Source organism: Chiloscyllium punctatum, chromosome 15 (assembly GCF_047496795.1).
Source record: "Chiloscyllium punctatum isolate Juve2018m chromosome 15, sChiPun1.3, whole genome shotgun sequence".
Classification (NCBI taxonomy): domain Eukaryota; kingdom Metazoa; phylum Chordata; class Chondrichthyes; order Orectolobiformes; family Hemiscylliidae; genus Chiloscyllium; species Chiloscyllium punctatum.
Genome location: NC_092753.1, coordinates 13,645,471 through 13,660,469, shown reverse-complemented (window position 1 = coordinate 13,660,469; position 14,999 = coordinate 13,645,471). Strand labels below are relative to the sequence as shown.

Below are 14,999 nucleotides of genomic sequence, written 5' to 3'. Positions count from 1 at the left end.
TGCGATGTGACCAATTCACTAAATGGGCTATCCACGGCCCCATCCGGATCATGGATGCTCCAAAGTGAGTCCATCTGCAGCTCCAATGCCGTCATGAGGTCTACCAGAAGCAGCAGCTGGACACAACTCCTGAACGTGAAGGAGTCAGGGACACCAGCCCCTTCCCTGAGCTCCCACATTGAGCAAGAGGAGCATAACATGGGTCTGAGGTCTCCTGTCATTTTTAATCTTAAATTTAATTTTAGTGCAACAGTAATATCAAATAATAGATAAATGAAAAAGGGAAAAGAAGAAAAATGTATCTTAATCACATGATAAAAAGGAAATACAAAAGCCAAACCTGACCAACACACGACAGAATGTTTTATTTTGGTGACAGGAGGAGGGAGGATGGGAGACACGACATGTACAGTGTCTCGGGTTCAGCCACGAGCTGAATATATCAGTTCACTCACCGTCCCAGAGGGCAATTCGACTGCACCCCCTCAGCCCCTCACTCTCCCCATTCCCACTCAGCCCCTCACTCTCCCTGCTCCCACTCAGCCCCTCACTCTCCCTGCTCCCACTCAGCTCCTCACTCTCCCCGCTCCCCCTCAGCTCCTCATTCTCCCCTCTCCCACTCAGCCCCTCACTCTCCCCTCTCCCACTCAGCTCCTCACTCTCCCCTCTCCCACTCAGCCCCTCACTCTCCCCTCTCCCACTCAGCCCCTCACTCTCCCCTCTCCCACTCAGCCCCTCACTCTCCCCTCTCCCACTCAGCCCCTCACTCTCCCCACTCCCACTCAGCCCCACACTCTCCCCTCTCCCACTCAGCCCCTCACTCTCCCCTCTCCCACTCAGCCCCTCACTCTCCCCACTCCCACTCAGCCCCTCACTCTCCCCTCTCCAACTCAGACCCTCACTCTCCCCTCTCCCACTCAGCCCATTGAGTTGAACTAGCTCTTATAACAACGAGAGAGATTATAAGGTGCATCTTAAAAAAAAAATGAAGTTAAATATAGCAGCATGAGTAAGCCTATTGGCCCTTGTGCCTGCTCTGTATTTATAAAATCATTGTCCTCACTATCGCCGCTCCCACTGAGAGTGGGGTTGAGACCACAACCCAATTGACCACTGAAATCTGTCATCCCTGGTGTTACCAGGGTAAATCTCTGAGGTCCATTTTCTGAACATTTCTGAACTTTTCAACTTTATTTTTATAATTTATTTCTATAACCTATGATAGGTTCTAGGATAAACTTATAAAAATAAATCATTTATCTCATTACTCCCCTAATTTTTTTTTTGTTTCTGACGAATTTGATCTTTAGTACCAGTACCTAGGTACCTTTGGACCTAAGATGGCTGTCAGCTTTTCATTTGAGGACATGTGAACAATAAAGCCAATTCAATTCAATTCAGTTTTCCGAGCTCTCGAAATCTTTTCCCAAGTTGAGAATTGGGTATAAAACCTCAGCAAAGGTCTACACCATGGTTTTTCTCCTTCACAAACAGAAATCCACTTCTGGTCGGTTGTTTTTCACTGAATGGACTTTCACCGTCTGTTGATCATTGTCTCTCCCTCTCTCTCACTCTCTCTCTCTCTCTTCCTTCTCACGGCAGGTTTCCTGGGGTCACTGTGCACCGCTCTTTTTGCATCCTACGCTGTGCAATGCAAGCCCACAGCAGAGTGGGGAAGGGCGATGTTAAAGGTTGTTGCTGTGGCTGAGGCTTACTGCAGGAAAACTATTCGTCACATGTCAGGTGAGAATTTTACAGTGGGGGCTGGGGGGGGAGGATTAACAGAAACATCTGACTTGGTGATCAGGAAGGTCCATCTGTCCGAGTCCTTTTGTCCCTTGCACATGGGAGTTGAAGTAAGTTCCCAGGATGTGAATACGATGCTGTGTTCCCGTCATTTCAGCAGGAGAGAACAACATCCTGCATTGACATTGCCCCTTCAACACAGGAAACCATTCCCTGCGCTTCTCAGGTGAGTAATTAAAGGTTGACTTTGAGCCAAGTAATCATAGAGTCATAGAGATGTACAGCACAAAAACAGACCCTTCAGTCCAAACCGTCCATGCCGACCAGATATCTCAACCCAATCTAGTCCCACCTGCCAGCACCCGGCCCATATCCCTCCAAACCCTTCCTATTCATATACCCATCCAAATGCCTCTTAAATGTTGCAATTGTACCAGCCTTCACACTTCCTCTGGCAGCTCATTCCATACACGTACCACCCTCTATGTGAAAAAGTTGCCCCTTAGGTCTCTTTTATATCTTTCCCCTCTCACCCTAAACCTATGTCCTCTAGTTCTGGACTCCCTGACCCCAGGGAAAAGACTTTGACTATTTATCCTATCCATGCCCCTCATAATTTTGTAAACCTCTATAAGGTTTATTCTTGATGTCACAAGGAATTAAGGGCTACGGGGAGAATGCGGGTAAGTGGAGTTGAAATGCCCATCAGCCATGATTGAATGGCAGAGTGGACTCGATGGGCCGAATGGCCTTACTTCCACTCCTATGTCTTATGGTCTTATGGTCTAAGGTCACCCCTCAGTCTCTGATGCTCCAGGGAAAACAGTCCCAGCCTGTTCAGCCTCTCCCTGTAGCTCAGATCCTCCGACCCTGGCAACATCCTTGTAAATCTTTTCTGAACCATTTCAAGCTTCACAACATCTTCCCAATAGGAAGGAGACCAGAATTGCACGCAATATTCCAACAGCGGCCTAACTAATGTCCTATACAGCCACAACATAACCTCCCAACTCCTGTACTCAATACTCTGACCAATAAAGGTCAAGGGATCTGTAACTACAATCAGTAGCAACTTACTCAAGTAACGTAAATTCAGAGGATACAGAAGTTCTGAAGAACAGTCACTGGACCTAAAACGCTGCTTTCTCTCCACAGATTCTGCCAGACCTGCTGAGGTTCTTCAGCAGTTTCTGCTTTTGTGATGACAATCTTAAAATTGATGCATTGCCAAACCAGGAACATATGGCTGAGTTAGGGGGAGATTTTCCCATCGTCACTGAATTACATTTTCCAGATAATGCCCTGGACACCATCAACCCCACCCCACCGGTAGGACAGATCCAGCAGAGGTGGTGGCACAGTGGTTTACAGTCAGAAGGAAGTTGACCTGGTCTAAATTTAAACAAAACTTGGAATTTAACTGTTAGTCATCATCTTCCCATTTCATTTTCCATGTTATTACTAGCTGGAAGTGAATAGTATGAATAAAACAATCAAGTAAAGACTATCAGAATATCTTCACCCAAAATGCAAAATGATAATAACATCAAACTAATACAGTTGAGTCTGCGAAACCTGTTCATGTTTTGATTTGGAGATGCCGGTGTTGGACTGGGGTGTACAAAGTTAAAAATCACACAACACCAGGTTATAGCTGAGACAACCACCTGATGAAGGAGCGACACTCCGAAAGCTAGTGCTTCCAAATAAACTTGTTGGACTATAACCTGGTGTTGTGTGATTTTTAACGCTGTCCATGTTTCATTTCAATAACCTATTTGTAATGAGGATCAGTTTATTTTCATTATTCCCCATAAAAGGGGCAGGGTATGACAGTTGCCCCACTGAAGACTTGGTTACCAGTAAATACTTTTGCAGATCTCAAATAGATCAGTGGGAGAGATCTCAAAGCCCAGCTCTCAGTATGAGCCACCTGGATAGATGTACAACTGCAGTGGGGACGGCCTAAGGAAGATATACAGCTTTGACAAGGCAACGCCTAGGATTAGTTGAGGAGAAATTGAGAAATTATTACAAAGATGACTGATGCAGTTACTGAAGTTTTTTCATCTTGCACCCATCAGGACAAATATAAGAATACCAAGCTTCAAGCCATTACCTTTTCCATAGTAACTCCTTGGTCAATCAGAATTAATTTTCCAACCCAATCTATACTCCTATCTCCTGTCACTTGGCTTGTTATGATCATTTAAAGTTTGGCATGCTTGCATTTGTCCTGACAAAACATTCCAACACGTCTCCCTGTTTAAGCAATAGAGGAACCTCGATTACCCGGCATTCGATTATCCAAATATTGGATTATCCGGCAAGGTCCCGATGCTTGGCTAAACTATGTTCTCCAGAATTTGATTAACTAAACAAAATATTCCCCATCCGTGTCCTTGGGATAATCGAGGTTCCTCTGTAAACAAAGAAATTATAGTGTGGAGAATTATTGTCCACCTATCAATGTGCTGGCAAAACTCAAAACACATTAGATTTGATTCCGTGATTGGACAACGTTTGCTAAATGATTGAGAGTGTACTATATGAAACATGCAATTTTAGGTTGTCACTTAAGCTTACAGTTCGGTGCACTTGAGTGTACTGGACGCTCCACAGGTTAACACACAAAGCTTTTGTTCTTTGCAGACAGAAAGAACACATGCAAACATTACATCTGCTTCAACAAAACAGGTGACAGCCACTCACTAGTTTATTCCTCGGGGCAGTAACTTGGTCAATCAGTGTCAACCTACCTGGTCTAAATTTAAACAAAACTTGGAATTTAACTGTTAGTCATCATCTTCCCATTTCATTTTCCATGGCAACCCGTCTACCGATTAGAGTCCATTTACCAAACAATCAGCATTCCCTTCCCATATGATGGCTCCCTTTAATCTTGGTATTCTTGCTAATAGTCCTGATGAGCACAACAGAAGTTGTTTTTTTAAATAAATGTATTCTCTTTTTGGCAACAATTATTTTTTTTTAGAAGTTCAGAAGCACCCTGAAACTGTAAGAATTGACTCAATAAGGTGCACTTTTTGCCTTAGAATACCAACAGAATTGGTTCTATTTTGAAACCAAATGGCAGTCATATTTGGAAGAAAGAGGAATTTCACAGGAAGGGCAGAACACACCGACCTTTCCGAAGAACTATGATGCAGAGAAAAGAGATCAGGTTGGTGTGCTGGGGATCATAATTCTGAATTAAAACTCTGTCTGCCATTCTGAAGATTTATGGGGCTAAATTCAATAGAGGGAAAGCTAACCAACCAGTTTGTCAGAATGCATTCCATCATTTCGGTTTATGAGATTGTCCCTAACATTGCACACTTTGGGTATTGAGGACCACTGTGGCTGCCTGCTGGAGTAGACTGACCCTGCGTTGTTATGGACCAGAGATAGAGTTACTACAACGCAACAGCAAGAGAATGGAGATGACACAGGTTTTAAAGCATACTGGTGGAAAGCATTGGCACCTTCTCTCAGTTGGCATACCTGTACATGTAAGAATCTAACACATTTGACACCGGGAAACCAATTGTGGGAGAATTTGACCAAAATTGAAACAAAAACTGTGTGGAAGCCATTTTTGTCCCTAGCCAGCTTTCCTTTTTAATTTATTCCTCAGGCCTTAGTGTCCTCACACTGCTTCTCCTATTCCCTTTTTTTTTGTCATCTACCCAGTCACACTCAGCTTTGAACATCTCCCAGCTTTTGAGAGCTCCATCTGTTGTACAAACCTCTGTCCCCCCCATCATGCGCATTGTTCCTTCAACTGGCCAGTAAGATATCTTTCCATTTAGTATCAGCTTTATCCTTCCATTCTTTAATGAATAATTAATCAATGCAGCCATGCTTCAAATATATAATTTAGTTAAATATGTAAAACTGAAAGCACGAAGATAGATCCAAAAATGGCTTCCACACACTTGTGAGTCAACTTTGGTCAAATTCTCCCACACCAAGATTGTTAGATTTCATTTCTGTGCAGTGAAAGGGTAGATTTGGTCCCAGCGGTCTGGACTGAGTTGATTCATGAGCAATGGCACACTGGAATGGTTGGTACAGTTTCTGAGCTTTGGAAAGGTCGAGGTTAAATGGTTGAGTATCTGTTCTCTGGGATTGTTGAAGATGCATCATTAGTCCAAGGTGGTTTGGCACCTCAGTTCTGGTTGTCTTGTCAATGGGGTCAGTCAGTAAGTGCGCTACATAACAACAGAACAAAAAATAGGTAGAGATCTCATATATGAGTAATACTGGATAAGTCAGATCCCAGAATGAAACCTGTCATCATTGATCATGTGTTTAAATTGGTTGCCATGATGGTTAGTTACTGAAATTTAGCTCGACAAGGCTGAAGATGGTCCTGAACAAATGAATTGTACAAAAAATACAAGCCTATATATAAAAAGCAGCAGTTAGAAAAATCCTAAGGCAAACATCATAACAAGGTTTTAATGTCATTTGCAACATTATCCTTTTATTCCTATCTCAATTCTTCAAGTTCTTGCCGAATTGATTCCTCCCTGTTTCTTGGTCTTGGTCTGTGGAAACAATGTTATGATTTGCTCTGAGTCCTCTACCCTTCACAATCCTGATGCCTGTAAACTTTTTCAGTTCTTGATGATTTCTATCTGAACTCTCCTGTTTGGAAGCTGCATCATTTATAGCACTTTGGCCACAGCGAGTCGCACACCTGAGCGAAAAACTCCATTCTCTGACTGAGAGAAACTGCCCTCCCTTCTGAACTGAACACAGAAACTAAACTAATGGTGTTTTATCTGTCGTAAACTCAGCAATATAAATATTCCAGCCCTTAACACTGTGGGGGTTCTGCCAGGCACCATGTCTTCTGGGGATTAGTGCAACTAGGTCACTTCCAAAAAAAAACTTTCACAAAACCGCCCCTCCGCTAACTGCCTTTGTTTTAAAATCCAAAATATAATAAATAGTATGCACCATTCATCATATTTTAAACTAAAAATATCACTCATGGGATGTGGACGCCATTGGCTGTAGCAATATTTATTGCCCATGAGCAGATGGTGGTGAACTGCAGTCCATGTGCTGTAGGTTAACCCACAATGCCCTTAGGGAGGGAACTCCAGGACTTTGACCCAGCAACAGTGAAGAAACACTGATAGATTTCCAAGTCAGGATGGTGAGTGGCTTGAAAGGGAACCTGAGGTTGTTGGTTAGGTTAGATCAGATTCCCTAGAGTGTGGAAACAGGCCCTTCGGCCCAACCAGTCCACACCGACCCTCTGAAGAGTAACCCACCCAGACCCATTTCCCTCCGACTAATGCACCTAATGCTATGGACAATTTAGCCTGGCCAATTCACCTGACCTGCACATCTTTGGACTGTGGGAGGAAACCGGAGCACCTGGAGGAAACCCACGCAGACACGGGGAGAATGTGCAAACTCCACACAGACAGTCGCCTGAAGCTGGAATCGAACCTGGGACCCTGGTGCACTGAGCTACCATGCCGCCCCAGGTGTGCCCATGTTTCTGTTGCCCTTGTCCTTGTAGTGGTTGTGGGTTGAAGGTGCTGTCTGAGAAGCCTTGGTGAATTCCTAATATGAAAGCAAAATGTACTGGAAAAACCTAACAGGTCTGGCAGCATCTTTGGAGTGAGAAACAGAGTTAAGATTTCAAGATTCCAATATGACTCTTCTTTGGACCTGACTGGGGGTTGGGGGCGGGGGGATTGATCAATGAAAACTTTTGCGCTATTGATAAAAGAGGAGAAGGGAAACAAGTGGAATACAGTATTTGGTTGCAGTGCATAGAGCAAAAGGCAGAGAGGATGCTGGGGATGATAGAGGGGATCTATAGGTGAAAAGTGGGTGTTAATGGAAGGTGTTAGTAGCTGAAAATCAGTCAGTGTTATTGATAGCTAGCAAGATGCTGTTGCGGTGTAATTAAAATAATTAATCAAGGTCATAAATTAGTTAATCAATCAAGGTCAATAATTAATTAATCAAGGTCATGCTCTGAAGTTCTGGAGTTAGCCAATGAGTCATAGAGGCTGGAAAGTGCAAAGTGAAAAATGAGGTCTTGTTCCTCAAGCTGGAGTTGTGTTCATTGGAACATCACAGCAGACCCAGGGCGGAAATGTTAGTGTGAGAACAAGGCGGATTACTGAAATGGTAAAACAACCAGGAGGTCAAGGTCATAGCTATAGACAGAGGGGAGATGTTCCACAGAGCTGTCATCCTGTCTACGTTCGTTTCTCTAATGTATTGTGAGCAGTCAATACACTGAGCTAGATTGAAAGATGTACGAGTGATACACTGTACTTCAGCAGGAAGGTGTGTTTGGGGCTTTGGACAGTGAGGAGGGAGGAGGTGAATGGACAAATGTTACAACTTTAAAGTCTGCCTGGGAAGGTGTCACTGGGGAGTGAGGAAGCGATCGGAATGATCGAGGAATGGACCAAGGTGTCCCAGGGGGTGTGATCACTATGGGAATGCTGACAGTGGTGCGGGGGGGGGGAGGGTAGAAGTGTTGGTGGTGTCATCCTGCTGGAGGTGACAGAAATGGAGGAGAATGTGGAGACTGGTGCAATGGAAGGTTAGGACAAGGGCAAACTGTCATTCTGGGAGGGCAAGGTTAGGTCAGAAACGGCTGAGGAACTTATCAACCCCAATTCGGGAGTGGGAGGGGTAGGAGGTCCTTGGCTGAGGAGGAAGGGAGGCAGCCATGTTGAAGGTGACATCATCAGAACCAATGAGTTAGAGACAGAGAAACTGGGGGAGCGGAATGGAATCCCAACAGGAAGCAGGGTGTGTGGAGGTATATTTGTGCTAACTATGGGGTTTGTAATGAATATTGGTGGATATTGAAATGGATAGCCTGTCATCAGAAATGGAAACAGTGAAGTCAGGGAAGGAAGAGGCAGAGATGGACCAGGAGAAAGTGAGAAAAGGATGGAAATTGGAAGCAAAACTGATGAAGTTTTCCAATTCTGGATGAGAACAGGAATTAACACCAAAGACAGCATCAGTAAATCAGGGTGAAAGACATTGGTAGGGGCCTGAGTTAAACTGGGATAAAAAACGTTCCAGATACTCCACAAAGCAACAAACATAATTGGGAGCCATGTGGGTACCCATGGTCGCCTCTTTGACTTGGAGAAAGAGAGATCAGTTAAAGAAATTGGTCAAAGTCTGGATGAGCTCCGCCAGGTGGCGATGGATGGGACTAGTTCAGGTCTCCATTCAAGGAAGAAACAGTGAGGTCCAGACCAGCCTGACATGGAATAGACATGTAGAAGGATCACACATCCAGTGAAGGCAGCTAGGACCAGACAACTGGAAATTATAGAAGCAAGGGAGAGTGCCAGATGAATCACAAACGTGAGCAGCAAGAGACTGAACAAAAGGGAATAGTGAGAATTAAGATCAGAAGAAGAAGTTATTTCATTGGGACAGGAACCGACTGAAATGATGGGTCTGGGGGCAGTCCTGTTTGAGAGGTTTGGGAAGAGATTTTGTAGAAGTGGCCAGTGTGGGTTCGATGGACTATGAGGTTGACATTGTGGAAGGGGGATCATCAGAGGAGATGAGGTTGATGACAGTTTTGGAAACTTCATCCTGCCATTCAGCCTGGGTCACGGTCCAGGCTGAGATGGGAGGAAGCGTCTTTTTTTCCCTTTATTCATTCAAAGGATGAGGGCGTCACTGGCTCGGCAGCATTTATTGCCCAACTGTGGGTCTGGAGTCACACAGGTGAGGATGTTAGTTTCCTTCCTAAAGGGCATTAATGAATGAGAGTGGATTCATGGTCATCATGAGACACTTAATTCCAGATTTTCTTTTTATTGAATTCAAGTTCCACCAACTGTCATGGCAGAATTTGAACCCGGGTCCCCAGAACATTATCTGGGTCTCTGGATTAACAGTCCAACGACAATACCTCTAGGCCATTGCCTCCCCATTGGCACTCAGCTTCTGCCAGTTAGAGGGCAACACGCCAGATGCAAACAGAACCCCCTTATCGACAGGTTTGATAACAAGATCAAGGTTGGACCTAGAGAGGGCTTACTCTACCATGAGCACATTCTTAACCAGATTTCTGTGTATCTCTGTTTTGATTCAGTCACTGAGTTATTGCTGGTAGATTTGTGGCTATTGTTAATCCAAAGGCTTCATCCTCTTCAAAAAAGATTAATAATTAATAAAATTAATAATTCACCTTGATCATCCATCAGGATAAAGAAAAAAAGCATCTGGAAAAAGAATCAGAGTCGTACTCTGCTGTTTTCATCAAACCTCATCATCATTCTAAGCCTGAATAGTTGTACTTGTGGAGATTGTCTTAAAATTTCTTCAAATTTAAAAGTGTCACTGAGGGATTGTGGTTTGAGTCTGTCTACAAATGGAGATCAAGGACAAAATCTGGGAGCTTCTCACCAACCCGTGTAACAGGAAGTGCTTCCTTCTCAGTCACAGCAAATCTACCAGTTTCTGTCAGTCAGTGGATACAGAGTAAACTGGTCTTTGTTTCCTATCCATCAGTGTTTGAGAGAGTGTGGCTCCCAGCTCAGTAGAAGATACATCTGTAGCAATGATAATGGGCAACTCTGTGTCATAGATTACCAGTGATTTAGGGTGTAGGTTTGCTCGCTGAGCTGCAGGTTTGATATCCAGACGTTTCATTACATCATCAGTGGCAACCTCCAAGTGAAGCGAAGCTGTTGTCTCCTGCTTTCTATTTATATCTTTCTCCTGGATGGGGTTCCTGGGGTTTGTGGTGATGTCATTTCCTGTTCATTTTCTGAGGGGTTGATAGATGGTATCTAGATCTATGTGTTTGTTTATGGCGTTGTGGTTGGAGTGCCAGGCCTCTAGGAATTCTCTGGCATGTCTTTGCTTAGCCTGTCCCAGGATAGATGTGTTGTCCCAGTCGAAATGGTGTTTTTTTTTCATCCGTGTGTAGGGCTACGAGGGAGAGAGGGTCGTGTCTTTTTGTGGCTAGCTGGTGTTCGTGTATCCTGGTGGCTAATTTTCTTCCTGTTTGTCCTACGTAGCGTTTGTGGCAGTCCTTGCATGGAATTTTGTAGATGACGTTGGTTTTGTGCATGGGTTGTACTGGGTCTTTTAAGTTTGTTAGTTTTTGTTATAAGCAGTGATGTCAACATCTCTTTGCCTTTCCTGAAATGTCTCTGTTGTTCTTCCTGCCAGCACCTTGTAGTTTCTTCAAACAGCTAATGTTATGGCTCATTGACAATAGCTGCCCATCAATCTCTGGAACAGACGTAGACCATTCAGCCCATCAAGTCTGCTCCTTGTGTTCCAAAGAGCTGGAAACTCCTTGATTCCTCTTGTCTTTTGATACTGGATGCACCCACCATATGCCAAAGGAAACTTATAGCCAGTTGTGAGAAATTACATTTGCTAGTGTGTGTAAGTAGTCAGGTGGATTTCAGACACTGAATATTATCTGGGTGCCTTTTAAATATGGCGCCCAGATATTGGAGCTCAGCAGGTTTTAGAACGTTTATCGATAAAAGCTTACCACGCACTTGCAATGAAATCACACTGGAAAACTTAACTTGTCTCCAAAGAAAGTCCTTCCTACATTTCAGGCCCAGACTTAGCTTCAGAAGAGAAAGTTCCTCTCAAGTTTTTCTATAATATGTATTATAACCTTGAGAGTTCTGTCCATGGACTATTTATTGATCTTATTAAATGGCAGGACAGATTTGGAGGGCTGAACAGTTCCCAATTCTTGTACTTTTGTCTCTAGTTTCTGTACTCATCCACACCAGTAGCAAGCCATGCCGACCGGTGGGCAACACATTTTAGCATCAGAGTTTCTTTGACCTGCATTTGAACCTGCCCATCCCTGATCACTAACCAAATCCATTATCGAAAGGATGTGATTGTACTTAAGAGTCAGAATGTCACTTCTCTAATATCTGCATCTCAAACTCCATCTCACCAAGCCAGAGCTGAAGAGATGTAAACACTTGATTCGATGTAACTGACTGGAATCACATTTGGTTGCAATTAGCTGGCGTGGGATCTTCTCTTGGATGGTTACAGCTGATCCTTTGCTCACCTGTGCTCAGGAATAGTCACTTTGGTTGGTTTGATATCTGTGTGATCTGGGAGGATCAAGTGGATTGACTCACATCAGTTGTGTATTGGTTGGACCTTGTTGGTTTGTATTTGTGGTCTGTCTGGTATAGAGCAATGGGTTGGGATCTGTGCTCATCTCTGGCCCTGACTAACTGAGTTAGTATAGTTACTCTGGGAGAGTCAGGGCCCAGTGCTCTCCGATTTTAAAGATTCATTGGTTTGGTAATTGTGCTCAGGCATTGCCATTTCTGGCTTGCATTGTCCTCTCCCCTTCCAGTATTGTGAAAGGATTATTCCTACTTCAACAACCTGAACAATCTCTCCCAAAACCTATCCCCCCTCTCATGCCAACACCCTCCCTTTCATTGCTTCTCTTTCTAGCATCCATGGCGCCTTTAAGGGGAAGCATACAGTATACACCACTCATAACCCAGTTCTCATCTACATTGTGGAGACTAACTACAGACTAGCCGACATGAGTGATCCTGACCTTCCTCATTGCTGCACTCCCACCTGGATTTCCTTATTCTCAGCTTCCCATATTCGGCTGAACACCCTGTGCAGGGTGATAACCTGAACCCTACCCCCACCCAGAGTCAAAGCCAGTGGATTCGAGTCCAGCTTTGACCAGCTGGTGGTGCCGCTGAGTACGTACCTTCCAGCCACTCCTCCAATCAAGCGAGCTCCTCTGGATTGAGTCTGTAAACTCAAAAGGAAGATGTGGATATCGGGCAAAGTCTGTGTCTATAGATCCGCCGAGGCGTGACAAAAGACAAAGACAAATGGAGGGGACCCATCACAGAGAGACGATCAATACTGGAAGGGGTGGTTTATGGATTATAAACCCAATTTGACTGGTAGGAGATGAGGAAACTCTGGCTTACTGCCTATAGTGGGAAGGATCAGGTTATTGGTCAGTCAGCCTGTGCCTTCAGCTGAACAAATGCAGCAAACAAGTTACTGACCTGACAAGGCCTGCTGTCCTCTATGGGAGCATGAGACTTACCTGTCCCTTTTCTGCCCCCTTTTGCCTTACACCATCTCCTGCCTTCTCACCACCTATTTCCTCCCTCTTTCTACATTACCTCTTTTCTTGCTTCTGAACTTGCTTAAAACCTGCCCGGATTTTGACTGTCCCTTTTGAGTATTTTCAGCATTTTCTCCTTAGATTTCCAATGTCTGTCGGGTTTGCATTCTCGTAAAATTTAATATATAGAAGGGACTGACAGAATAAATGATATAAACTAAGACTCTTAAGACAAAAGAATAACATCTAGTGAAATTAATCCAAAGGTCTACAAGGGATGGAGTTCAGAAGGTGTTGGTGGGAGGAGAGGGCATGATGCTCCAATGATCGCCTACGATGCCCTCCTCTTCGCTGGCAATGACTGGACTCAACTATGTCATCATGCCATGTTTCACGGGGGTAAGTACAACTGCACATTATTTGCCTTGAGATTTGGATTCAACAGATCAGTACAGAATGGCTGAGATAGAGGACTGAGGTGGCCTTGGACAGATGGGGCCATCCGACAGAGAAGTTAAAGGTTGAAAACGTTAAACTGTCAGTTTGGCACATTGAGCTCAGAATGCAATTAAGGATGTTTATCAGCTTTTAGTGGGAGCTTGTTTGGATGCCATTCAATTAGATTGTGGCTGGTTGATGCTCCAAGCATCTACACCCCGTTTTGAGGGAGACGGTTCCAAATTTTCACCACTCCTGCGTGATCCCCCTCCTGATCGGTTTCATTTGAGTTTTATCCTGCTTACATCCCTGCACTCCTCCCCCAGAGGGTATCATTCCTCTCCATCTATCCTCCCAAAATCCTTTAAGCAACTGATTGGATCAGCCCTCAATTTGCTTTATGCAGGTCGGTGTGACATAAGTTTATTGAACCTAGCTTCATAATGTAGCCCTGGTGAATCAGTCCAAGACCCTCTTCTTCCAAGGTGTCCCTGATATCCAGTGCCCAGAACTGAACGCACAGCTCTAGAAATATCAAACATAGCATCTGGGACTTCAGGATTTCTCCTGGTGCCTTGTGTGCAACATTCAATAAACCTTCTGGGTGTGTAAAGGGTGTTTTAACTTCACAGTGTCTGGAAAAATCTCTCTGTGCATAGTATGAGAGGAGACCATGTAGCACGTGGTGTCTTCAGAGCCTTTTCTCGTAAACAAACATCGATATGCAAGTAAGATTCTGTATTATCCACCAATATTGCATCCTCAACCAACGATGAGATTTGCTACTGTATATGGCACCTTCCTGTGCACTAACTGGTTGCCATGTGAACCAGCGCAACACTTTGGAATGAGCTGAGGAGGAGCACTTTACCTCATATTTTTATATCAACAGGTGAGAGTGGGGCCACTGGATCAATTGCTGGCTGTCTCTACGGCCTCCTTTATGGATTGGCAAACATCCCCAAAGGCTTATACAAAAATTTGGAGTTCAGGGAGAGACTGGAGGGGCTGGCAGAAGAACTGTACAAAGCAGCAAATGACAGCAAAACCCCTTGAGAGGTACAAGGGGGCAAAACCAGGTCAACAACATTTCAGATTTCCTGTCATCTGTAAAGTTACTGAATGAACCACGAATAATAAATGGATACCGCGACAGATGTAAAAGATAACTCGCAGTGAGCACAGCTCCGTGACTTGATGATAAAATTATATAGGCAAAAGTGAGGACTGCAGATGCTGGAAAAGCACAGCAGGCCAGGCAGCATCCGAGGAGCAGGAAAATCGATGTTTCGGGCAAAAGCCCTTCATCAGGAATAGAGGCAGAGTGGGGCTGGGGAGAAAGTAGCATAGAGTACAATAGGTGAATGGGGGTGGGGATGGAGGTGATAGGTCAGCGGAGAGGGTGGGGGAAGGTAGCAAACAGGTAGAAGGGGAGGGAGGTGTCAGAGATGGTCAGTTCCAACCTTCCAGCTCAGCACTGTCCCCATGACCTGTCCTACCTGCCAATCTCTTTTCCCACATATTTGCTCCACCCTCCCCTCTGAACTATCACCTCCATCCCCCCATTCACCTATTGTACTCTTTGTTACCTTCCCCCACCTTCCTCTCTGTCCTATCACCTCCATCCCCCCCATTCACCTATTGTACTCTTTGTTACCTTCCCCCACCCTCCTCTCTGACCTATCACCTC

General features: G+C 44.5%; 1 protein-coding gene across 2 annotated transcripts in view; it reads left to right on the top strand.

The window, feature by feature from the left end:
- Nucleotides 1–14,580, top strand: part of adprhl1 (ADP-ribosylhydrolase like 1) — a 53,395-nt gene extending 38,815 nt beyond the window's left edge. For both annotated transcript variants that reach the window (XM_072584672.1, XM_072584674.1), the window contains exons 4-7: nucleotides 1,603–1,743; nucleotides 4,803–4,930; nucleotides 13,138–13,270; nucleotides 14,202–14,580. In XM_072584672.1, the coding sequence (XP_072440773.1) occupies nucleotides 1,603–1,743; nucleotides 4,803–4,930; nucleotides 13,138–13,270; nucleotides 14,202–14,365 (566 nt within the window). In that variant the 3' untranslated portion in view covers nucleotides 14,366–14,580. The remainder of the gene's footprint in view (nucleotides 1–1,602; nucleotides 1,744–4,802; nucleotides 4,931–13,137; nucleotides 13,271–14,201) is intronic.
- Nucleotides 14,581–14,999: the final 419 nt, after the last annotated feature.